This window comes from Dromiciops gliroides, chromosome 3 (genome assembly GCF_019393635.1).
Source record: "Dromiciops gliroides isolate mDroGli1 chromosome 3, mDroGli1.pri, whole genome shotgun sequence".
NCBI classification, from domain to species: domain Eukaryota; kingdom Metazoa; phylum Chordata; class Mammalia; order Microbiotheria; family Microbiotheriidae; genus Dromiciops; species Dromiciops gliroides.
Window position 1 is genome coordinate 95114479 of NC_057863.1, and position 27752 is coordinate 95142230.

Sequence of the window (27752 nt, forward strand, 5' to 3'; positions counted from 1 at the left end):
TTTTAAAGTTATTTAGAGGGTAATGTTGAGAGCGCTTGGTTGATTCTTTTATTCTACTATTTTGGCTCTGCCCCTACAAGTGAAAATATGCATGATTTCTGACAAAAGGATTTTATAGTGGAGGCCACTAGTTAAAACCCTTTATTGTACTGGTAGGAGAACCACGTTATTTGAAGGATTCAAGGCTGTATCTGTGGTTTCATTGACACAGGGAGCTCCTGGGTGAGGAACCTCTCTCCAATGCAGGTCGGCATCTTCTCTGCAACTTATAATCTTAGAGCATTGCCGTGAGCATTCAGAGATAAATTGATTTGCTCGGGGTCTTGGACTTGGATTTAGGCCTTCTAGGCTCTATATCCACCACTCCACGCCATCTTTAGGCCATACTACCTTTCGAGTTAGCTGCAATCAACACCTGTCTAATTGCTAAATTCTGAATTAGAGGAAGTCATAATTTAGGGGCTTATACTGTATAATATTGTATGCAAACAGTGATTTATATACATTTTGTAATCTATCAGTCAACCTTTTTTTGATGGAAGATAAATATACTGTGATTTAGTTTGTCATAAATATTAAAGATCCATTCAAATCACCAAAATACTGATATCTTTATGCACTTAATTAGGTGGGGTATATTTTTATGCTGAAAATGTAGAGGATTAAAATGAACATTGTATCTGAACAAGCTGTGTCAAAATGACTGGAATTTAGCCACATGGCATGGTAAAATGTATGTAATTCTTCAGATTGCCACTACTGCATATTGATAATCTGCTGAAATTTTTCTTTAGTTATAAAATCACATTTTATATGCCTTGTTTAAGAAGCTGTTAAAGGAAATGTTCTCCCATTATATCTTTCTTTTATTGTCCTTGTGAGTAGTATTTTTTCACTATGGTTATAGGTTTATGCTTGTTCATAGTGGCTTTAAAGTTCACTAGTTCTGCCCTAGGACTGTACTGTTGCAAAAATGCCACGTGTGCGAATGAATTTCAGCCAGAATTAACAAAGAATCAACTTTTATTGGGTTTCAGGCATTGAGGATTCCAATGAAACTTATGTTATGATTTTCTTCTTATTTCACAGCGCTTTGAACTACAGGATTCGAGAAACTCTTCCCTTCCCAGTAGGATTGTGAGAGTAGAAAGCATTCCTGGAAACCCAGTCTGTCAAGCTGCTGTGACTCTCCAAATGGGGAACAAAGAAGCGACCATTAAGGTGATGATTCCTGGACTCTTCGTTTTTTATCTTAGCTTCCTTTGCTAGATGATAACCTTGATTCTTGTTTCTTTGTTTTGTTTACTTCATGTGAGGCCTTCAAGGGCAGTTTGCTTTGAAAAAATGTATCACAGGGAGATCCAGCCACTCTGGAGAGCAAGTGGGAGCTAGGCCCAAAGGGCTAGAGAACTGTGTATACCCTTTGATCCAGCAATAGCACTGCTAGGTTTGTATCCCAAAGACATCCAAAAGAGAGAAAAAGACCAATTTGTACAAAGATACTCATACCAGCTCTTTCTGTGGTGGCTAAGAATTGGGAATCCAAGGAATGCCCATCCACTGGGGAATGGCTAAACACGCTGTGGTATACAATGGTGATCAATATTCTTGTGCTCTAAGAAATGACAAGCAGGATGTCTTCAGAAAGGCCTTGAAAGACTTATATGAACTGATGTATAGTGAAGTGAGCAGAACCAAGAGAACATTGTGCAGAGAACAGCAATATTGTTTGATGAAGAACTATGAATGACTTAACTATTCTCAGTAATACAATGATCCAAGACAATCCCAAAGGACTAATGATGTAACATATTATCCACCTCCAAAGAAAGAACTGATATTTATTAAACATAGACTGAAGCATACTATTTTTCACTTTCTTTCATTTTTCCTTTTATTCAAGTTTTCTTATATAAAATGGCTAATATGGTAATGTTTTATATAATCATACATGTATAACCTATATCTGATTGCTTATCACTTCAGGAAGAGGAGAGGAGAGGGAGGGAAGGAGGAAATAAAATTAGAAACTCAAAACTTTAAATAAAGTTCATTAGTTTAAATATATATGTACATATATATTTAATATATATTTAAACTCATAGGTGATTTTCCATAAAAGAGATCGTGAGGAAGGGAATCATTCCAATGACAAAATTTACTGTCGTGTTGTTGCACTCCCAGTGTTCTTCTTATTAAAAGAGTTAATTTCATTTTCTTTTTTTTTTGGTTTGGTTTGTTTGGGTTTTTTATTTTGTTTTTGTTTTTGCAGGGGAATGAGGGTTAAGTGACTTGCCCAGGGTCACACAGCTAGTGTGTGTCAAATGTCTAAGGCCAGATTTGAACTCAGGTTCTCCTGAATCCAAAGCCAGTGCTTTATCCACTGTGCCACCTAGCTGCCCCTATTTCACTATTTTCTAAGGTTTTTTTAAGCCAAGTTAATTAGTTCCCAGTAAATACAAGACAGTATTAATTCCTGTTTCCTTCTCATTGATTTAAGAAGCAAAACATAATTTTAAAATATGCAATTTTTAAACAACATTTTTGACATATTTTTCTCTACAAAGGAAATTACTGTAATTGCTTTCTAAAAAGTTGCTGGTTTTATTATTGGAAGGTGAAGGAAATCTACAATAGTGGCATCTGTAATTTTTAGTCTCCAGAATTTAAGAGACAGTCTGATTTTTCTGAAAGCAGAATGACTTATGATAGATGCCTTAATATTACAGTATGGCAGGTAGATAAATTAGGGACTCTGAAAATGGGAACCAGATCTTTGCATGTATAAAAGACAAAAAAAAAAAGGTTGCCTAAGGGTAATTAGATAATGAAATGCTTTGGTATACTTTACTGATGGATCTTATATAAATGTTTGTCTCACCATAAGCCCCTTAATAGCTGGTTCAGGCATAGTGGACTTGTGAGGCTTTAGATAAAATTGTGTTCCTTAAATAATGTGTGTTTTAAGAAAAGCATTTTTGGATACAAAAAGGAATAAGATAAAAATAGAATAGGCTTCCTCTTGTGTATCACATGTACCTCTGTTTCATTGTAGGTACCAGCTGGGACCAGGCCATTAAATCAACATTCTGGATCAAACCTTTTCATAAAGACTTTAAGCCATAAGCAGCTATTGGCAGAAATGATGCAATCTCATATGGTTAAAGACATGTGTTTAATTGGAGGAAAAGTAAGAATGACAGCATAAATGTATTGTTTGATTTGAGTTGTGTAATTGCAAATCCCTTCAATGAATGTTTTCTTTTCTAGGGTTGTGGAAAAACAGTCATTGCCAAGGAGTTTGCTGATGCTTTAGGTTATGACATCGAGCCTATCATGCTGTATCAGGTAAAAGTATTGTTTAGTTTTACTGTGGGTACATGGCAAAAAATAGATATGGAACATATTTGGGTTCTCCACAGAATTTCTTGGTAAGAAATGCCTTCCTGTTAAAGGATGGACATGGAAGAATATTTTAAAGAATAACCAAATAAGGATGTGATAATTGTGTATAATTTTAACCGTGTGCCTGAGATGCCTGTTGGATACAAGATACCAGTATTGTAATATTATTCCAGCATGTACTTTTTTTTTTAGTAGAATGTTGTAATCTTTAAGAGTATTGTGGAAACCCAAGTAGGATGACTGATTCTAGCAAAGCATGGAACTATCTTGGTTTATGGTTAGTACAGGTGGAGTAATGTGTCATGGACATATTGTGGTAAAAAACCACTAACAGTTGGTATTCTGACATGTTATAATCTAATGACATGTCCTTTAAATAGGTTTTTAATCCTTCAATTTTCCTCTCAAAGCATGTTGAATGCTTATGTGTTAGGCAGTGTCCTGTTATAATAGCATGCTTAGTTCCAGAAAGCTCTTTCTCTCTTCTTGTTTCATAAGCATATCAATTTAGTAAATTTAGATGACATCTATGTACTCTTTGGGAGGCAGTTTCATTGCACTAGAATTTTGTTTTGTCTTAATGGTTTGGCTTTTTATTACTTTGGCTACAATGGTTTGTATGGTGCTGGACACATTTATACTTCGGGAGAAAGACATCTGATTTTTGCTGAAATAATTTAAACCAATTACTATTGTGGCCTTAGTTCTAATTGCATTTTGAATGTTTCATTGAGTAATATTTAGTTTATATAGCTTTAAGGTAGTCAAGAAACAATTGTTGAATTGTCTTACACTGAATTTAGAAAGAATTAAACTGAATAACATGATACCAGTAACTTTGATGCTTTAGAATGAACCTTCTTTTGTAAAAAATACATTTTAAAACTTGCTTTTTGACCATCTTTCTTACCTCTTTGGGATACAGTAAATTTTTCAGTACACCATGTTGTCATTTGGGAAAAACCTGTGGGGTAGGGGTAGAGAGATCTATTCATATATTGAATACTGGAAGACACAATTACTTTCTGAACAGTATCCTGGAAAATATTCAGTAAATTGTTTAATTTCAGATACAAATGAATTGACTTATCAGATACATTTTAGAACATTTTTACATGGTTAAGGAGAAAATATTTTTCCTAAATTCTAAAGAAAACAGTAAAGATGAAAATAATGCTTCAGATTGAAGAACATGGGAAAAAAGCAAAAAGTTGTAACCTCACTGAAAGTTAATTCTTAGAAAAATTTTTGTTTTTGTTTTTGAGATCTCTAGTCCTTAGCACAGTTCCTGGCACGTAGGAAGTAAGCAATTATAAAATGAGATAATGTTTTCAAAACATTTATCATAATGCTAGCTCTTTTTTGCATTTCTTTTATCTATTTGCATTCCCATTTGTGTAATAATTATTTGTGTACATGCCTTATGATTCTTATTTTGGGTCCTTTAAGGGCAGGATCAATATCTTATTTAGATTTTCATAGTTCCTAATGCCTTAAATCAGTTATTAGCATTTTGCTTTGTATATCATTTACTGCAGATATTTTGCAAATGCTAGAACTAGATTGCCTACCTTGAAAGATGCTAAGAGCCATAACCCATACTTACTTCACTCCTTCAAGGAGAAAGGGGCTATATTAATAGAAGCAAATAATTATTTTGTTTTGTTAGTACTGGGGTCTCCATAAATATGCATGTTGTGGAGGCCTGACCTCCAAATAATATGTAAGCAGGAGCTCCATTGGGAACAAGTGAGTAAACATTTATTTCCCTAGTAGACTTACTTGGAGACTTCTCTGTTATTTGTGCATTTATAAAGCTACACTTAATCTGTGTGGTTTTACTGATGTGAACACTCAATTATTTTTAGACCTGACTATTTTTAGAATTGGGTTTTATGTGATAAAGGCATAGCCTGAACACTCAAATTTGTAGCAGTGCATAAAATATATTTTATAATGGGCCATAAAAAAGTCTTAAAATATTTTGGCAGGATTGTTAGGTCAAATTATTTTACCTAACTGCTTATCATTTTTGCAGTATTGAAGTTAATGATTTAAGGGTATTAGAGAAAGGATCCATTTCCTTTCTAACCCAATTAGGGCATATTTACAGACCTCATTTTTTACAACCACCCAAAAAGTCTCCAATCTGCAAGAGTTCCTTGGTATTTAAACACTGGAAGGACTTAAAAACGAAGTAGAATCCAACATAAACATTTTTTTAAACTTTTTTTGGGGGGGGGCAGGGCAATGAGGGTCAAGTGACTTGTGCAGGGTCACACAGCTAGTAAGTGTCAAGTGTCTGAGGTCAGTTTTGAACTTAGGTCCTCCTGAATCCAGTGCTGGTGCTTTATCCACTGTGCCACCTAGCTGCCCCTACAATATAAACTTTTAAGAAAGAATTACAGGGTCATCTTTGAATTCTTAACCAAATTTTGCTTCCTATATCCATACTGATGCCAAATCCTTTTAGTTCTTCCTTTTTCATCTCTAAACTCTACTTCTTCCTATTTTTTCCCTTTGATGGAAGCTTTTTTCCTTCCTTTATATTACTTTTTCTCCCTCTTTCTCACTAACTTGTCCAACCTTTCCTGAGAAACTCAAACCTTACTTTTTAATGGCTTCTGTATTGATTTTAAACTTTCTCTTTCCTTACCTCAAAGGCTTTGTGGCTGTCTGACTCTAAATCTTCTCTTCCTTACTGACTCTACTATATTCTGGCCTATTTCTTGCTATTACTTTTGACTTCTTTTATGTGATTTGTGTGATCTCCATATGCCTTTCAAGAAGTTACTTCAACCCCTTTAAATATTTCTCTTTGTTGTTTACTTCTTCCAAGAATTGTCCTGGAAAGGATCAGAACCTTAGCTTGTGTATAGTCCTTTGATATATTTCTGACCTGCTAGACCTATCTGTATTGTTAGAATCTATTATTCCCTTGTCATTGATACTATTCCATCTACACTTTTTGAGTCTGGTTTCAAATTGTTTAAAACTTGAGTGTGAACATAGTTTAGGGCTTTATGGGCTAATAATGAATTAGTCAATGAATATTTATTAAGTGCCTGCTATGTGCCAGACTGTACTAAGTGCGGGGGATGCAGATAAGAAAAAGACAGTCCCTGTTCCCAAGGAGCTTACAATCTAAAGAGGGAAAACAATGCAAAAAAGAAAGCTTAAAAGGGAGGGAACTGGGGAAGAAGGCTTCGTGCTATAAGGGCCTGGTGGAGGCCTTCCCAGGAATATAGCTGGTGGGAAATGACGTGTTGGCTAGTTTATAAGCCTTTTTTGAATGGAGACTTTGGAAGGAGTTCTTTACTTTGCTCTCTAGCCCTAATGAATTAAAGATATACTTTTGACTTTAAAGGATGCTTTGGTCAAATCTTTCATAATTTCAAATGATCAGTCTATTAAAGCCCTTTGTTAGGCAAGCATTATTTGTTTCCTTTTTTGCCTTTTAGCAAATGAATGAAGCTCCTTGGGGTTAAAGCATTAAAGTGAAAAAATAATAATTTGTGTGAGAGTTGCTTCATATGGTTAGAGCACGAAGCTACAAATACTGAGTGTGTCACAAGGAATCTTAAGACTTTGTTACAAGGACTGGAATGTAATCACCAAAAAAATCATTACTTTCTATTGGGGAAAACAACATGTACCCAGGAAATTAAATATAAAATATGTACAGCTAGATGCAAAGTAATTTCCAGGGGGCTGGGTACAGGCAACTGGGGAAATCCAGATACTTTTTCTGAAGGAGGTAGCACATGAGCTGAGCTTTGAAGGAAAGTAGGAATTCAGTGAGGTGACGGAGGAGGAGGGACTGGGAAGGGGGACACAGCCTGTGTAACAGCACAGAGGTGGAGAGATGGAATGCTTTTTTTATAGGAAATAGGAAGCCACCTTGTTTGGTTGAAACATAGAGTGCCTAAGGGAAATAGTATAATACTGAGTAGGAGGCGATGGTAGGAGCCCAGGTGCATTATCCTAAGCATCCACCCCCTCCTCTCCTGCTTACACGCTGCTGAACAGAGCTGGAGAAAATTACAGAAAAGTGCTGACTGGGGCCACCACAAATTTGTGTCGCATAATCTCAACTGGCTCTCTCTGCAGGAAGGCAGTCCTTTTATATACACCGCCCGTAATTGATCTGCCGCCACAGTGGCTGTTCCAAACATTCTCACCCTTCCTCAAACCTCTCATGGTATCCTGAGCTGAGGACAAAGCCTCACCTAAAATGTTAGTCATTTGCTAAGCTCTCCCTCTTCTCTCTTCTTCATCCCACATAACTCAGATTTTTCCCTCACTGTCTCTCACACCTTGTGAGGAGAGACAATCTGCTGAAGAAGATGGGATGGAATACAATCAAGGGCTGTATGGAGAGGAATTTGTCTTAGCAGAGAGAAGGGCCAGAATCTCCAGGACAGCTCAGGTTGGGGACCTATAAGCTTTCAGTTTTCCCAGCGTAGCCTTATCCAGGGCAAAGTCTAATCACTGCCCCCAGGTTTGAGCTCTGCAGGTTCCTGACCAGAATCTGGGTCACAGCAATAGTGGATGCTGCTGGACTTAGCCCCTATTAGCCAGTCATTCCTGGATCTGTGACCAGGAACTGGGTAGTGAGTGACAAAGCTTCCATTTATCACCTGTTCCTTTACCTTATACTGGTTTGGGTCCTGCTGTGCTAGATCTGGGACCCCTTTCTGTCCCTATCCAAAGTGGTACACAGCCTCTCCTTGCACTGAAATGCTCTACATGGCCCACTCCTGGCCAGACCTTATCCCTAATGTACACAGGCCTCTGTGGCTGCAAAAATGACTCACTGTGATTTAAATTTTTTTCCCCATAGGATTAGGTCTGGTATATTTTCTAGATTTTGGGGGAAGAGTTTTGGTGTGGGGTTAGGGGTATGGGGGGAAGAAGTTCTCTGTAATTCTTCCTGCTACTTAGCTATCTTGGCTCTGCCCTCTGCAATAACATTTATCTTTTTATATAGTATTTTATTTTATTTTTTCCAATTACACATAAGATTTTGAGTTCCAAATTTTTCTCCCTCCCTCTCTTCCCTTCCCCTTCCTGAAGATAGCAAGCAATCTGAAACTGGTTATATATTACGATCATATTAAACATATGACTACATTTGTCACGTTGTGAGAGAAAAATCAGAACAAAAGGGAAAAACCACTAGAAAAGAAAAACAGCAATGAAAGTGAAAATAGTATGCTTTCTTCTGCATTCAGACTCCATAGTTCTTTTCTGGATGTGGAGAGCATTTTCCATCATGAGTCTTTTATAATTGTCTTGGATCATTGTATGTAATATTGTTGAAACAGTTTTCCCTGCCTCTACTCTTTCCCCACTCCAGTCCATATTCCACCCAATCACCAAGGTAATTTTTCTAAAGCCTGGGTTTGGCCTTTTTAGACTCCTCCATCCAGAACCTAGTTTCTCTCAGCCTATTAGACACCAAACACCTTTGCTACTGCCTGTGCCCCTGCTCCTGCTCCTAACCTAGCCATCCATGGTTATGGCTAACCCTGTTGTGTACTTCAGCATTGCTATTGATGAGCAAAAAAAGTAACTCAGCTGAGGTACTTTTGAACTATTTGCAGATTTTATAGGATATATTATTTAATGATCATTAAGCTTGGTAATTGTGGGTTTTGGCATTAATATTTTAAAGTCATATTATGAACTATAGATTATAAAAGTCTCGTTTGAGAACATTGTCCTATGGAAATTAAGTTTGAGAATTTATGATTAGTGAGTTTCTTTAAAATCAACCTGTTAATTTAATATTTAAATTCTTCAGTTATAACTTTGCCTAAGAAATAGTCAACTTTTTATTCTAGTCAACTTCAAGTGAAGACCTTTAAGGAATTTTGTGGATGGTGGATAATATTATATATGTTATCTCAACAAATTTAGTTATCATGAGGAATTTCTTTATTAGATTTCTAAGGACACAATAGGAAGGCTTTGGGTACTTGTATAAAAATAAGCATCACAGTTAAATTCTGGGGTTCCCCAAAAGAAAAAAATAGTAAAGGAACTAAAAATCCTACCAAATAAGGAATTCCCACCAGAAAGATATTTTTGCACCATCACTGGTGGTCCATAAACTTAGATTTAGATAAACCAGAAGAAGGAAGGATTCCAGTCAAGGACTTTCCTTGGAACAACTCCAAACATAAGGGACATACAGTAATTAAATACTGGGTACTTTGGTAATAGCATATCTGTTTATGTTGAGCATTATTGTTATGCTTATGCTTTCTAACCATTTTCCAATATTTGGTAAATGATTTCTCACTGCTACTTTCAGTGGAAGTTAGGTTTAGGAAAAGCAGTGAGAAAAATGGCAGAAACACTAGATTTGAATTCAGGAAATCAGAATTTGAATTCTGATTCTGCTGTCATTCACCATATTTGTCACTTACCCATTCTGAGCCATGGTTACCTCATGTGTTTGATGGAAATAATACTTATAAGAGGAAATGTGACCTAGTGGATAGGGAGCTAGCACTGGGTTTGAGAAGACATGGTTCTGACATATTGTCTATGACTGTCACCAGGCAAGTCATTTAACGTCTTCATGTCCCAAACTCTCTAAGACTAAAAATTAAATAACGGGTACTGACTTGTAGTAGTAGACCAAGTTCTTTACTCAGGCCTGTCTACACCAATGAAATCAGGGAGGTCCTACTGAAAGGTAGGTCCCACCTACTTCCTGTATCATTGTGAGGAAAGCACTTGATCAGCTTGACAAAATATAAGAATTATTGCACTCTGCATGTTTACATATGAATTATTAGAAACTTACTTAAGTTCGTAAACCAATTGGTGATGGAACTGTACAGCCATGAAGACTTGTGGTCTAAAGGAATTGGATTAAAAAATAAAATACTCAGAAAATTATTTACTTTTTATTTAAGATGGTTAATTTTGAAGGTTCCAAATATTTATTCAGTCTTAGATCTGTCTCAGTCCTAGGGGTATCTCAAACGAAACATCACCCCAGCTGAATGTTGTCTTTCCCTGTCCCTATCCTCTAAAGCTACCCCTCTCAATTTCTCTGTTCTTATTGATAGCACTACCATATTCTTGGTGACCCAGACTCCAAATCTTGGAGTCATTCTTTATTCTTCCTTCTTTCTCGTCCATCATGTTCAGTCAATTGCCTAATAACATAAATATTAACTTGGCAATATATTTTGGGTCTGTTTTTCTGCTCCTCTGCCAAAAATATTTATTAGCTGAGAATTTGTTTGTCGTCCAGGTTTGTGAGGATCAAATAAGATACTTTTTGTAAAACACTTAACACAGTACCTGGTGCATAGAAGGTGCTTAATCAGTGCTTATTTCCTCCTTTCCCTTCCTCTCCCATTAGAATGTAGAAAACAAATGATGACTTATGGGCATTCTAGTGTGTGAAGTAGGTCCTTATGGCTCAACTGAAAATGACAGTTTTCAAGGGGTTTAGGGAAGGACAGAGGGAAAAGAGACAGATAAGATCAATTCTCTTTTACTCCCTAGTAAAGAGTACACAACAGGGACAGAACTGCTTGGGTGAGCTGGGGGACTGTTGATCAGCCACATCTGCTCTCATAAGACTGCTTAATTAATGTGAATTTACTATGAGAACATAAGAAAAGCTGCTTACCTACCCCTCTGGGCATGCATGACATGTTATTTTTCATCCCACAGAGATTTGGGTTTCAGCATTATTATTTGGGGAAATGACAAATGAACCACATTTGTAAGACTATAGTTTAATAATTATTTCAGACACAACTGTATTATAGGAATATTATGTGGGCTAAGTAATGATTGGTTTAATCATGGAAGTGCCACTTGGTACAGAGATGGTCATCAGTTGTAGTACTTACCACATGGGTACTCCTGGTAATAGGCAACTGATTGTGAGTCATTTTGAACTTGTAGAATTTTGGGATTGGGAAATAAATTCTTTTTGCTACCTGGAAATTTGGATATATAGAATTTTGAATCCCAGATATCTTTTGGAACCATAGCACACCTGAGCCGAATGTAGGCTTATATTTCATGTGGCTGTACCCCATGTTGTAGGGCAAAAGTCAGAGAACTGTGTAATTGAATCCCTCCTCTACAACTTGGTGGTGATACGACCCTGGGAAAAACAATTTTCTCTCCTTTTCTAATTTTTAAAAGGATGACCTTAGACTAGATGAAATCTGATGCCTCTTTAATTCTACATCTGTGATTGTTACTTTTCTTTTCTTTTCTTTTTTTCTTTCTTTCTTTTTTTTTTGTTGCGGGGCAATGGGGGGTTAAGTGACTTGCCCAGGGTCACACAGCTAGTAAGTGTCAAGTGTCTGAGACCGTATTTGAACTCAGGTCCTTCTGAATCCAGGGCCGGTGCTTTATCTACTGCGCCACTTAGCTGCCCCTGTTACTTTTCTAATAATTTAATTTTATAGAGGAGTAAAGTGAGACTCAGATATGGACCTAGTCCAATGACACAGAGGTAGTTTGTGGCAGATCCACTAATTCAGATCTGCTGAATCCCAACGTTGATGTAGCTCTTCCTGATTTGTTTATGTTAGTTAGTCAATGGCTGAGGACTGGAAATATGGAGAAAGACGCAGTCCTCAAAGACCTTACTTTGTAATGAAGAGTAGAGCATAAAAATAACTAGGGGACGGGGCAGCTAGGTGGTGCAGTAGATAAAGCACCAGCCCTGGATTCAGGAGGACCTGAGTTCAAATCCGGTCTCAGACACTTGACACTTACTAGCTGTGTGACCCTGGGCAAGTCACTTATCCCTCATTGCCCCACCCCAAAAAATAACTAGGTATGTACAAGATATATTTAGAGTATTTGAAAGGTAATTTCAGCAAGCAGTATTAGCAACTGAGGGGATTGGTAAAGGTCTGCTACAGAAAGCAGGATTTAAGATGAATGAAGGTGGAAATTATAAGATTTGACAACAGATCAGAAATGTGGAGTTAGTGTGAGTGAGTGAGCAGTCCAAGGTAACCGAGGCTGTAGGACTATATTACAGAAATACAGGAGAGGAGGCTGTGAAAGGATATGTTCATTAAAAATAGATTTTATTAAGTAGCATATATGAAGCTGTGGAAAAAGAGAACTGAAAATCTGAATGTGTTCTGGGCCTTGATTATCTGTGGGTAGGCTTCTGCTTATGTGATGTGATGTAATCTGTGGAAAAGCCTGTGCCCCAAAATAACCTTCTCTAGTCAAATACTACCAGAACTCTACCAGTAGAATACCTTTGGGTTTATTTATTATCCCATTAGAATGAAAATATGCCTGGAAAGGGTAACACTATTAAACTTTTATTTACTACTGCCATTTTGGTATAGCTTATTGGATCTTTTCCTTTAGGATAGCTAGCTATAATCATATTTTCACAGAGAAGAGAGGAAGATCTATTGCATCAAGTACTATCTAGGGGAAGCATAAGCTTTGTTCAGTGATATGACTGGTGGTATACCAGTTCATTGATACTGTGTTATATGGTGTCTACCATGGCATTGATTACCAATAGTATACAGAGCATATGAAAAATTAGCTTAGAAGATGAGAAGATTCACTATGTCTTTATTTTTGCCTGATTCTAGTTCTGTGCTAGGGTATTCCTTAACAAATTCAGCAAAGATTTCTTATATGCTTTCTGTATGCAGTACCCCCTGCTAGATGCAGGAATGGATACAGAGTTAAGATAATCATGCTGTCATTGAAATTATAGTCTAATACGGAGATGTCCTAATGAGGAGATGAAAAATAAGCACAGATAATTGTAATGAGCTATGTTATGTAATAAATGCTTTATGGAGGTACACTGTGCAATGTGAGATTTATGGGGCATACTTGGAGTTTAATAAATGTTTGTTGATTGATTACCAGCAGTGAGGGCAATGGAAACTATTATCTATCAAAGGATACATACCCTTTTTTGCTCTTCTAATAAATCAACGTCATCAGAATGTTTTAATAATAAATCTGGGGGCAGCTAGATGGCACAGTGGATAGAGCACCGGCCCTGGAGTCAGGAGTACCTGAGTTCAAATCCGGCCTCAGACACTTAACACTTACTAGCTGTGTGACCCTAGGCAAGTCACTTAACCCCAATTGCCTCACTAAAAAAAAAAAAAAGATTAAAAAAAAAAGTAATAAATCTGATAACGTAGAATGCTTGCTTGTTCGTAAACTGATGTGGAGGTGAAAGGCCAACTATTTATGTTCCAGTGATAGGATGACAAAATCTAGACTCTCCCTTATCTCAAGCTATTTCAATCTCTTTCCCCCAAAATCCCCTTGCCTTTACCTGTATATCCTTCAATTATTCATAACCTTGGGATCCATTCTGGCATTGGATTCAGTTTTTAGGAAACTGACTGTTCTGTATATTCAGTGCTTGTATATATTTAATATCAATAGCAATGTTGTTTTTGATATGAATAAAAGTGCCATTATGCAGTCTAGCATTCTTCAAGACCCAGTTCTAATGCCACTTTCTTTGTAAAGTCTTGCCTGCCCTCTGTAGCCTGAATCAATATCATCTTTCTCTTATATCTTTTCATATGTAGTGCCTGGAGAAATGATGAAATCCAGTTTTTTCTTATCTATAAATTGGTGGTGTCTATGAGTGTAGAATGGATTATATACACAAGGGCCAGATTTTGTCTTTGTCAGTTGGCTTTGATTAAATGTTTTTCTTTGTTGCCAGAAAAAAGTTAATTGTATATGCATGGGAGGAATAGGTAAGGAAGGGGGGATTAAAAACAAAATTCCCAAGCTCTCCCCTCCAGAATTATATAGGAAGCAACAGTTAGGCAAAAGGGAGATCATGTGTTTTTGAGAACAGCCATTCTTTACTAAAGCTGCACCAAGTCACAGATAAGTTAACAGCCAATCCCCTATATATTGTACAATTATTTGCTACCAAAATATTATCACAGTAAGATAATTACCCTTATTAAATTATATTTTGAACAGATTTTCTAGTGGTACTTAACACATAATTGTTGACAAGATAGAACATAATTTCTTCCCTCAGTGAGTCTTTATTCTAAATAGAAAACAATCTATTTGCTCCTGAACTGGCCATAATTTTGTGCTTTACTGGTCTATTCATAATTTACTTCAGTCAATTCACCTGTTTGGAGCTTTATTTGGACCAGACAATTCCATCTGCCCTATGATGTTAATGCCAAGGAGGTGATGGGAATCATCTTGTCCTACCTGCCAGTTTTAAAGGTGAGAAAATTGAAGCCCAGGATGATTGTGACTTCGCCCAAGCATAAGATTCCTTGCTGAAATCCAGACATCTAATGTCTATAACATTTCCTGCCAGTTTAATAAACCTATTTAAAAAGGAAACTAGGGCTCTTCTGACATAAATTGTTTTTAGTGGACCCATCCTAGAACCCACCCTCCTCTGTTCCTAAATCTCTTCTTAAAATGTGCCTGTAATTGTGATCCAGCTCACCAATCTGTAGTTTGTAGAATCCAGTTTCCCAGTCTTCAAAAGTGGAACATTTCCCCATAGTCCCATTGCATCTCTGCTGTTTTCCACTTACTTGAACTTAAAAATAGCCCATTTAAAAAAAGCTGAAGTATAAAGCAAGGAAGAGTTTAAAAATACTCCTACAATATATGTAAAACGAGAGCCTTTTTTTTTTTTTGGCTGAGATCAAACATAAATGACACTGAGGAATGTTGGAAAACTGCCATATGTTCTGTTCATTGAGCATACTTTGAATCTGTAAATAATTGTGGAGATCTCTTCAGAGTACCTACAAATTATTAACATTCTCTGTTTACACAACTTTCTACCACTAACAAGTAGCAACATAATTAATCCCTTATTGTATTGCTTATGGATTATATGAGGAAACTTTACTGGAGATAATAATAGTTGAGCCTGAAGATTTTCTATCAAAACTTCCCCATTGCTATGTTTGGGAGGACATTTATACAGTGGAATCAGTTTAGTTTATTTAAAGTAGCCCTCAGAAACCTGTAGAATTCCAGTTATTTCCTTTCTAACCCTATGTGATAGAAATTATGTTTCTATATCATAAAATGAAAGCTTACTTTCATCTCAGTTTTAATATTCACTCAAATTTCATGTTTAGTCTGAAAGATTATATTTTTATATTGGATTTTCCTCTTTGAAAGTCATTTTATTTATTAAGCTAATTGCATTTCTTATTCTTCAATTTATCTACAACTAAATAACTTTGTGTGTTTATTTAACTGATCATTTCCATCTTCTAGGTTTTATAGGTATCTCAGAAAAATTCAGTTAATGCTATGAGTATTGCAAAATTGAATTAACCCTCAGTACGTGTTTATTTTCTGATATGTTTCTCAGTTAGAGAATTGTCCCCAGCATTGCTGTTTTCTTCTCTTCAAAATTAAATCTTCATTTTATGGAGGGGTTTTCCTTTGGGAAATTAGAGATCAAAATTCTGAAAACTTACAGTTGTAGTATGAATTAAGGATGTTTTCCAGGGATCTGAAGGTGAGGCTGTAGGTCAGACAATGGTGGTAACCCTGAAGGAACTAGATTTCACGTCCTGTTATTTTAAGACTTTTAAGGAAATGCAGAAAGAGGAAATGGTTCAGGCTCTGTGACATCATTGGTGCTATTTTTACTTTCTGAGGTTCAAAGACTTTACAATTCAGGGATGAGGGAAACGTATACAAAAATGGAAGCATTCATCTTTGCTTTACAGGGTGGTGTGGATAGGCAGGAAGAAAAGAGAACATCTGACTCTGTATGTAGCTACATATGTCTATATAAATAATAATCTTTAACATTTTAAAATTGTTTAAAATGTTAAAAATGAAAACCACCATTAATGAAAGAAAAGAACAGTGTTATATTTCAAATGTTGTATATGTTACAAACAAGCTTATAATAAAGCATTCTCAGAATCAAGCATTCTTTAGATATGGATACTGGAGAATATCATTAATTTTATTTGAAAGGTTAATGTTTTACTTGAAATCTCTCCATTTATTATCAGGTAAAGTTCATAATTTGATTAATATATTTGCCAATTAAGGTTAATGAAGTACAGTTGTTTATACCATGATACATCAATATTTTTGTTTCTGAACTCCTTAATAGCATAACGTGATTTTGTACCTGTTTCACATAAAATATCATCTTCTAACTATTAATATGAAAAGTAGGAATGGCAGTATCATTTTGTACTTCAGAAAAAACTTAGCTTTCATCTTAGCTAATAACCTGGGATTTTAACTGTAACAACCAGTGGCTTTTCTCATGTAAAACACTCCCACCTTCCTCCCCCCAGGAAGATTTTACTTTAATGTGTAGGATGTGATGGAAATGAAGAATGCTTAACTCCTCCATCACCACTGGTGAGCAGAGAATTCAGGTGATTGAAATTAAAATGAGATCTATTTCTAGAATGCTATATACTTTCCTTTTTATTGTACCCATGTGGATAAAAAAGATAATGAAACAATGTTCTATGGTTGTGAGATGTTCAAATCCCTCCTTTTTGGGAGCATCAGTTTATCAAGTGACATAGCATCACTTCAGTGCAGATAATGGACAGAGCACTAGGTATGGAGTTAGGAGACATGAATTCTTCTGTTCATTTGGGTGGGGGGCAGGGGAAGGCAGGGCAATGATGGTTAAGTGACTTGCCCAGGATCACACAGCTAGTAAGTAAATGTCTGAGGCTGGCTTTGAACTCAGGTCCTCCTGAATCCAGGGCCGGTGCTTTATCCACTGTGCCACCTAGCTGCCCCCTGTTCATTTTCAGAGTAGTTATCAGTACATTTATTGAGTATATACCTATCTGAGTGACTTCTAAGTATTATTTGCAAGAATAAAATGCAAATAATTTAGAAGACAGATGCTACAGAATACTCTTTTTAAAAACCATCTTTGCACAGTGCCACAGTGTACACTCATTTGCTATGTTTTGGGATGATGATGATCAATTAATATGAATTTTTAAAAAAGATCTCTGAATGAGAATCATGCTCTTTTTAAAATGCAATATTCAAATATTACTTCTCTCTCCATTTTAGCAATTTCTTTCACCAAAAGTACACGTCACAGACTTCTTATCTTGAGCTAATGAAGAAAAATGGTAGGCTTACAATACAGGGAAATTCTACCTCTTGTCAGATCTAAAGTGGGGAAATGCACAAATATCAAAAACTTTTCAGTCCAATTACAAAACAAGGTTCTGTTGATGTTGACCTTTAAGGTCTCTTCCAGGTCTAAATCTATGATTCTTTGAATCATTTGTGTTTTTTGCCACAGTGATTTTCGAATACCTTACCACCCTCTCTTCATTGAGTATGCTAACAGAATAAAAAGTTACATAAAACGAAACAGGACTGAGAGCACTAATTACAACTAATTGGAATTTGTCTATTTATTAGTGTTACTTTTTACTTACATTATTTTAGCCAGTTATTCATATTCATGTCTTGGTTCTGCTTACTTCAATATATAACAGTTTATGCAAGTATTCTCATGTTTTTTTGAATTCTTAATATTTTAATTTCTTACAGTATAATATAATAATACGTTTATTTTTATATGCTCCAATTTGTTCAGCCACTTCCCAATATATGGAAATCCACTTCTTTTCCAGATGTGGGTTTTGGTTTGGTTTGGTTTTTTGCTACTGGAAAAAAGTATACTACTCCATTTATGTTTTTTTTTTAAAAAAAGGTGTATATTCTTTAAAATTTTTAAAGAGAGCATTTAAAAACCCCAGCTTTGAGCATAGTCTCTGTTTTCTTAGCTAATATATTTTTCATATTACGTTTGTGTCCTATTTTTGTTGGATAGCATCATGTATTATTACTCTGTGGTAAATAGTGAACAATTAGTACCAAAAATGTTTTCTTTTGTTTTAACTCAACTCTTTAAGATGAACTTTTTAATGATTGTTTTATGTTCTGGGTTTTTTTGTGTTTTCAACAAAATGGTAAGAGTTTTAGCATCTGGTAATCAAAAAGTCTTGCAAATAGTAGATGCTTGGCAAATGTTAAATTAAATACAATTACAAAATGGCGTACAGTTTAATTTAGGGGTTTGATGCTGACTTTGTTTCCCTTACTATTTAGGAATGGGCATATAACTTCTAATATTGGGTAATTCATTCAGCATGCTACCTTACAAATACAAGTTTTAGAATTTATATTATCACTGACTTCAGAAATGATGATACCGTTCTAAGATTGTACACACTTAAGTTCAAGGAGAGAAAAAAAAATAAGAAAATTGATTCATATGCAAAGCCATGGAAAGTGCCACCTCGGTATGTTGAACTGATGATTCCACAGGATCTTGAGGCTCTAAGGGCTTGATGCACTTGAATGTCATTACGTTTTGAACGGCTTATATTTCAACATAAGCTTAAAAATAATTGGTTTTTAAGCATTGTGTTTGCTAGAAGTGGAACAGTTTTTGTTTGTTGGGGTTTTTTTTTTTTTTTTTGATAGGTAGTGTGTGCAACAGTCAAGACTTTCATTAGCTTTGTGGATCAGAAGGTTACCTTAATAATTACAAAGTACCACTTGGTTAACACTGATGATACAATTGAAACAGTCTATTTTTAGTTAGTTTTTGATATACATGGTTTGAAGCCTAGAATAAATTAAAACTCAGAACTAAAAAAGAAACTATTGCTGAACAACAATACTGTGGGGGGAGGGGCAGTATTAAGATGTGGTTTCACACTCTGGCTTCATTGCCTTTGATATGAAAAGCCCACAAATGTGCTGGAGCTATTAATAGTGTGCTTCAGTCTGTTGCATTATTTTAGTGTTAGAACATTGTGTATATGTGTGTCATGTTTTCTAATTGAATGTAAGTGCCCTGCCCTTGTGTTTCAATTCTTCTAACTTGTCTGGTGGCTGTTATGTTTGGTGTCCTCAAATTTCAAGCCTCTCTCTAACATATAACTAGTCACAGTAATGATCATAACTGTTGACTTCTCTGCAAAGCTCATCAACTGCAGGAAGATGCACAGCATTTGATAAGAATCTCTGGGCATGCTCTGAGTATGCAAAACCTTTAGTCCTTAAAAAGGAATTGGCTCATTTTGGTTCCTTTAGAATTTAACATAACATTAAGCTAAATTTAGTTAAGTCATGTGGCAATTACTGCAAATACATCACCCATATAGAATGAGCATATAAAAGTCTGTAAAAAAAAAATAAAGGCAGTAATAAAAAGGAATTTATAAAAATCCCAAGCTTATTATACCACTGAAGAATAGCATGAAAAGCTAAAACAAACATATACCCAGTAAAAGACCAAGACAGTACATAAATGAGTTTTCTTCTCATGGGTTCTTTCATTATGAAAAACAAGGAAATGTAAAATATTTATGATGCTATTCTCATTTTGACGTTCATTCCTTTATTTTTTTTTTTTGTGGGTCTGGGGATCGTGTTTAGGATATGACAGCCCGTGATTTAGTACAGCAGAGATATACTCTTCCCAATGGAGATACAGCTTGGAGGTCTTCTCCACTTGTTACTGCTGCTTTAGAGGGAAAGCTTGTTCTCTTGGATGGCATTCACCGTGTCAATGCTGGTACACTGGCTGTACTGCAAAGGTTAGTATGGGCTGTGTGTGTGTCTATATACACACACATATACATATATAAACACACATATATATGAATATGGAAGGAGTCTATATAGAGAGATATCTATTTATGGAGGGGGTGTAGCTATGGATATGCGTTAATGATTGCAAATTCAAGCTTTAGGTAAACAGTTCTCCTCCCCGCAAGGAAAAAGGATGGAGGTGGGGGAAACCACTAATCTTAGTATTAAGTTCTGTATCTTAAAGCTAAAAAATAAAAGCCTCAGAAATTATTAAACTTGGTATGTTCTTGCTCCAAAACACAAGTTCATTTTACGCAGAAACCTTGTGAGACACAGGTCAAAAAATCTGTTCATTTTTCTTACTTTTTGGAAGGAGTGAAAATACAATACCCCCACATAAAATGAGTTAACAGTTGTCAGAATGTGTTGTAAATAATGACTGATAATTTTTTTTGGAATTCTAAGATAACTTATGTGTGAAATTGTCTTTTTCTTCTTTTCACCTTAGAAAAGAAACCCTAACTTCCTTCTCTGAAATTGTGTTTTGAGTAGAATCTCATTTTATAGTTTTCATGGGGAAAAAACTTCATTTCATAGAGTTCAAAGAAAATGATAATGAAATTACTTCCCCCCCAATATTTAATTTTTGCAACTAAGCAGAAAAATGAATGGGTTTAACTTTGAGTATCTGGAAAATTATATTAACCAGAACACCCTTCCTTTCATGCTAGACAATGAAGGTGTTTGAGAAGCCAAAACACTTAACGGGCAATATTTAAACTGCAATTGTATTATTGTGCTAATCCTGATTAATTTTAAGTATGTATTTGTATTTTTGAAATATTATAAAAGCTATAAATGGTCATAATATCAGAAGCATTTCCTGTTCAACTATTCTAGATATGTTTTACAAACAATACCTCCCCCTCAAAAAACCCTTCACCCATTCCATACACCTGCCCTTCAACAAAAAAATCTGACTTACTTCCACAGGTGACCTCTTAGAAGTATTTTTCCTTTTACTCCAACTGAGTGATGATGTACTAAAGTAAATAGTAGCCACAGTAGAGGGCCCATGGCCTAGGAAATGTTTGTAATAGCTCTAAAATAGCCAACAGAGGCTTTGAAGCAGTCTGTGACCCAATGGTATCAGAGCAGAATTAGGAGCCAACACCTGGAAGAAAATGTTCATGTGGATTAATAATACTCACTTTGCCAGTTGTAAGACTGAAATGAGATCATGTATGTAGAAGCATTATCAGGAGCTATGTAATAACAACAAAATACTTCTAATAAGATCACAGTGTACTATCCAGCCCCCTTTTAAAAACTATAACCAACAACTTTCTCTCTTCATGATCTGTGTTCTCTAACATTAAAGCCAGTAGAGCAGCCAGGAGTTGCTATAGCAGAGGTATCTAAGATTATCCTATCTACGTTCTTAGTCCTATTTGCCAATACATTTATTATATAACTATACTGTTTTAGAACTGGAGAGAACCTTGGAGATCATTTCATTCAACCCCTTTCATTGTCTACATGAGAAAAAGGAGAGCCTCAAAGGAGACTTGCCGGCAGTTACATAGCCAATAAATGACAGAACTAAGATTACAACTTTGGTATCCTAACTTCTAGCTGGTACCAAAATCCCCAGGTTTTTTCCAGGACAGGGGCTTTCCCCACTATTCCACAATGTTTTTACAGGGAATTATAAATATATATAATTATATATGACTAATAATTTGATTCTTTCTTCTTCCCCCTTAATGCCAATAGATTAATCCATGATAGAGAACTGACTTTATTTGATGGCTCAAGGCTGCTGAGGGAGGACAGGTATCAGCATTTAAAAGAGGAGCTGCAGTTGTCTGATGAGCAACTAAGAAAGAGGTAATTTGGGGGATCCTTTATTTTGTTACTCAAAATGTCAGAGATTCAAACTCACGTTGTATTTGACTCAGTTAAATCTTTTTTTGAGGATCAATATCAATCAAAATTTTAAAGTTCTATAAAATAATTGCATTTTGTTTGAACTTTGGAAAACAGTGATTTTATCTTTGGGTGTTTTTTTCATATGAATTATTCTTAAATTTCTTAGTTCTTACTCAATAAAGTTGTTGAATAGTTATATAGCTTTATATTCATGATAATAACATATACTACTCTAAGTGTTATATGAAGTTTGAAAAATACTTTCTTTATAACAATCCAATAAAGTAGATTGTCTGACTGTTCTTATCCCTATTTTACATCTAAGGAAAATGGGTATTTTAGAAGTTAATCGCCATTGATCACACAGCTTATAACTAACCTGGATGAAATGTGAATCAAGTTCTCTGAAATATAAGTTCAGGATTATATCTCTTATGTAATACATTCTTTCTCGCCAGTAGAACCAATAAATTAACAAGCATTCATTAAGCATTTTTATGTGCTCAGTGCCATGTCAGGGGCTGAGAATTTCTCCCTCCAAAAAGAAAAAAAAATAAGAACCATCCTTTGTCCTCAAGGAGTTTACATTATAATGGGAGAGACCAGATATTATGTAAGTTGGTGTATAAAAGATAAGTACAGACTAGATGGAAGGTATGCTTAGAAGGAAAGGGACTAATAGGTCTAGGAAAGGCATAAAGGAGACTATATTTGAGTTTCTTCAATAAGGAGACAGAGATTCTCAGATCCACAAGTTAGGAAGGAGCAAGCATGTTAACCAGTTCAAAGGCATGGAGAAACACAGTGTTGTTGGAGGAACAGCAAATAGGCCAGTATGGATGGATTTTTTAATGTATATATTTGGGAGTAATGTGTAAAAAAATCAGAAAGTTGGGGCAGCTAGGTGGCGCAGTGGATAAAACACTGGCTCTCAGGAGGATCTGAGTTCAAATCCAGCTTCAGACACTTGACATTTGCTAACTGTGTGACCTTGGGCAAGTCACTTAACCCTTATTGGCCTGCCCCCCCCCAAAAAAAACCCTAGAAAGTTTGGAAGAGGTCAAGTTATGATGAGTTTTCTAAAATTTAATTTAATTTTTTAATCATAAAAGTATTCTATTATTTTCCAGTTACATATAAGAATAGTTTTTGACATTTGTTTTCATAAGATTTTTAGCTCCAAATTTTTCTCCCTCCCTCCCTTCCCTCCCCAAGACAGAAAGCAATCAGATATAGGTTATATATGTACAATCACATTAAACATATTTCTGTATTAGTCATATTGTGAAAGAAGAATCAGAACAAAAGGGAAAAACCTCAAAAAAAAACAAAAAAAAAATAGAAACAGCATGGTTCAATCTGCATTCAGAATCCACAGTTCTTTCTTCTGGATGTGGAAAACATTTTCTGTTGAGGTCTTTGGAATTGTTTTGGATCATTGCCCTGCTGAGAAGAGCCAGGTCTATCACAGCTGATCATCACACAATGTTGCTGTTACTGTGTACAATGTTCTTCTGGTTCTGCTCACTTATGAAGAGTTTTAATTGCCAAAAATGAGTTTATATTTAATCCTGTAGGTAGCAGGTAACGATGGCAGTCACTGAGAAGCAGGGTCAAGCGGTCAGACTTACGCTTTAGGAGGATCACTTTGGTAACTATGGAATTTGGGTTAGAGGAAGGGGAGACTTGAGGCAAGAGGGCCAGTTAGAAGACTATTGCATGGTACAGAAGAGTTCCAGGGAACTCATGATAGAAGAGGATCTCCAAATCCAAGGAAAAAAAAAAAAAAGAACTGTGGAGTATAGATGCTGATTGAACCATACTATTTCTTTTGTTTTGGGTGCTGTTGTTTTTTTTTTCTATTTTGAGGTTTTGCATTACTGCCCTGATTTTTTTCTTATAACAGGATTAATGCAGAAATAGGATTAATGTTATTATGGATATATATATGTGTGTGTATATATATATATATATGTATATAGATATATAGATATAACCTATATCAGATTACCTGCTGTCTCGGGGAGGGGGGAGGGAAGGGAGGGAGGGAGAAAAATCTGAAATTGTAAAGCTTGTATAAACAAAAGTTGAGAACTATCTTTACATGTAATGGAAAAAAATAAAATACCTTATATGTGGGGAAAAAAAAAAGAAGAAGACTATTGCAGTAGTTCATGTGAAAAATGATAAAATTCTGAACAAGGGTAGGGGCTGTGTTAGTGGAAAGAAGATGATATATCTGAGGCATGTAATAGAGAAAAACCTTTCAAGACTTGGCAACTTTTTGAACATGTAAAAACAGTTGAAGATAACACTAAAAATTTGAACCTAGATGAGAGTGTTGCCTCAGAAATAGGGAAAGAAGTTTTAAAGAAGAAGAAACAGAATGAGTTCTGATTTTGATATTTTGAATTTGCGATGCCTCTGAGATATCCATGTTGAAATATCTGGTACACAGTTGACAATGCAGTAGTAGAGTCCAGTAGAGGATTGGTATAGAAATGATCATTTAACCCATTAGAACTGATGAGATCACTGATTGAGAAGGTATATAGAGAAAAGAGAAGAGGACATATAACAGAGCCTTAGAAGACATGCACAGTTAGAATTCATGATTTGGATGAAGATCCAGCAAAGGAGACTGAGGGGCAATGAGACAAGTAGGAAGAATATAGAGAAGAGAGCATCCGGGAGGAGAAGGTAGTCAGTAGTGTCAGTTCCAACAAAAAGATTAAGAAAGAAAAGGATAGGGGGCAGCTAGATGGCGCAGTGGTTAAGCACCGGCCCTGGATTCAGGAGTACCTGAGTTCAAGTCCGGCCTCAGACACTTGACACTTACTAGCTGTGTGACTGTGGGCAAGTCACTTTACCCCCATTACCTGCAAAAAAAACAAAAAAACAAAAAAACATAATAATAAGAAAGAAAAGGATAGAGAAAAGGGTACTCGCTATGTTCGTCAATTAAGAGGTTGCTGATTTTTCTGAAGAAACCAATTTCCATAGAGTAATGAAGTCAGAAGCCTGATTGAAGAACATTAGAAGAGACTGTGGGGAAGGGAAGCAAAGGAAGTCAGTGTAGATTTCGTTTTCTAGGAGTTTTCCTGAGAAAAGGAGAAAAGCTATATAGGACAATAGCTTGAGTGCATGGTAGTTTTATGAGGTTTTTGTTTGTAACAATGATACTTGTATGTGTTTGTGGACAACATGAAAGGAACTAATAGAAAGAGCTTGGAGTTTAGAGGGCATGTGGGTGACAGTGGATCAAGCTACTGGAAAAGATGGGAGGGGATAAGATCAAGGGTACCTTTAGAGAAGTGGACCCTGGCAAGCAGTAATAGTCCCTTATTATCAGAGATTTGAGTGAAGGAAGAGATAATGGGGGATGACATCATAAAAATATGAAATCAGGAGGGAAGAAGGATCTCTAGTTGGATTGCCTCAAGTTTTGTTGAAGTATAAAGTGAAATTCTTAACTAAGAGGAGAGACTTGGTAGCAAAGAGGAAGCTTTGGAATGTTTGCTGTGGTGAGTGGGATAAGGAATCAATTAGAAAGTTATAGTAGAATTGCCTTGCTGCAGAGAGGGATCCAATCAGTATGGTTTCATGATTTCCTTCCGTTGTGTTTAGTAGTATAAGTGTGTAGGAGTGAAGATTGATGGTGGGAGAAAGGTGGGGGTGGGTTTGGGCAAGGACTGGTCAGCAGTAAAATAAGAAAACAAAGAATTTAAGGCTAGAACATATTATGGAGTTGAACTGGGTCACCAGAGGGTTGAGTTTGGAAAGGGATGAGAGTCTAGCCAGAGTTAAGTGTGATGGCCTCCAATGACACTGAGTGGTGAGAGATTGAAGGAGATGATGAAAAGAATGAGTACATTTAGAGAGAGCTAGAAACATAAAAGATCATATTTGGAGATTGTAAATTCTCTAACATAGAAGGTGAAAACTTGTGAGTGCTGGCAGGACCAAGGGAGTGCCTGTACCTTTGTGCAGCAGAAGTTGAGTGAGGGAATGAGTCTACACATAGGACTTCAGAAGATTAAGGAACTGGAAAGTTAGGCTATGTGAGGGAACATTGATATGTGTGCTGAAATCCCCTGGAATACAGGCATTAGTTAGGGGTAGAGATGAAGACCATGAGCCTGCCACTGAACTCAATGAGAAAGGAGGGAGAACATCCTAGGAATTGGTAGGTAATGGCTAACAGAATTTATTTTGGGTAATAAATTTGTATGACCAGAACCTTGGGGTAGAGGAGATTGCTGAGTGCTCTAGCTCCCTCAAGACATCCTTGAGCAGGCCAAATTATAGAACTTGTGGTATATATAAACCTAGGGAGAAGTTGGGAGATCATGTGACTTTATATTGCTTTATTACTGTTATTCTTTTGGGGGGGGCAGTGAGGGTTAAGTGACTTGCCCAGGGTCACACAGCTAGTAAGTGTCAAGTGTATGAGGCTGGATTTGAACTCAGGTCCTCCTGAATCCAAGGCCACTGCTTTATCCACTGCGCCACTTAACTGCCCCCATATTACTGTTATTCTTGATGCAGTGACCACATTGTTAACTGCTTGAAGAAATCAACTACTAAGATCATTCTATTTCTTGGTTGCCTAATGTCCTAATACTCCAGTTACTTGATTAACTTTGATGAATTGTTCACATAAGAATAACATCATTAACTATTCATTGACTTCTCATATTCAGCATTTCCCAAATGGAGCTCATTCTTTTCCCTTCTAAAACCACTTCTCGAAACTCTCCTAGTCTTGATAATAACACAACCTTCCTTCTAGTCACTCTGGTTTGTATACTCAGAGTCACCCTTGACCCCTCTCTCCCAACCTCCTTCCCAACATTAGATCAATTGTTAAGTCTTATTGAATGTCTCTTGCATCCATCTATTTTCCACTCTTTACAAGACCACCACCCTGCCTCAGGCCCTCCTCACTTCTCACCTGAGATACTGTAATAGCCTTTTAATTGGTCTTCCTGTTGCCAGTATCTCTTCTGTCTCAGCTATCCTCCATTCAACTGCCAAGTTTATCCTATTAGAACACAAGCCTGACTTTGTAATGTCCCTACTCAGATATCTTTAGGGTTTCACAAATGCAACTAAGATAAAATACACATCCTTCAGTCTGACATTTAAAACCTTCTACAATCTGGCTTCTGACTAATTTTCCAAGCTTTTCCCTCTTATTCCTCTTATTACAAATTCTGTGAATATGTGATTGACCTCCTGACTGCTCCCTGCACTCCATATTCTACCTCCTGTATCCAGAGCCCTTGCATGGCTGGTATCCCATTGGGAAATGTTCTCCCTCCTTACTTGTGCTTTTTCAAATACCTAGTTTCCTTCATTATTAATGTTCCTTTGCATTTACTTATCTATTTCCATGTTGTATTTTCCCCCCTTCCAGAAGAATATAAGCTGAAGACAGAGACTGTTCACCATTTTATGTTTATATCTCCAAGACTCAGCACAGTGTACATAGTTTGTACGTAGTAGAAACTTGATAAATGAGGAATTTAATTAAATGAAATTAAGATCCAGCACACTATGCTTACAGCCATATGACTTCTCAAAGGGGCTAAACAACAACTTGCAGTAGGGATATGTGCCAGGTCCTAATAGGAAAAGGGGAAGGATGTAATTCTTGCAGATATCCTGGGAGGAATTAAATGTGAGAATGTTTTACTTCACATCCTTCTTTTGTGAATGAACGAAAAAAATTATTTTTAATGATCACAAATAGTTTTATAGATGGAAGCACCTGTAGGAACCCCTCCCAG

General features: G+C 36.1%; 1 protein-coding gene across 1 annotated transcript in view; it reads left to right on the forward strand.

Annotated features, from left to right (window-relative positions):
* The window catches only part of VWA8 (von Willebrand factor A domain containing 8), a 411604-nt gene that overhangs the window by 95328 nt on the left and 288524 nt on the right, over positions 1-27752 (forward strand). The window contains exons 10-14 of the mRNA XM_043992994.1: positions 1090-1221; positions 3056-3190; positions 3271-3348; positions 19873-20033; positions 21805-21918. Of these exons, the coding sequence (XP_043848929.1) occupies positions 1090-1221; positions 3056-3190; positions 3271-3348; positions 19873-20033; positions 21805-21918 (620 nt within the window). The remainder of the gene's footprint in view (positions 1-1089; positions 1222-3055; positions 3191-3270; positions 3349-19872; positions 20034-21804; positions 21919-27752) is intronic.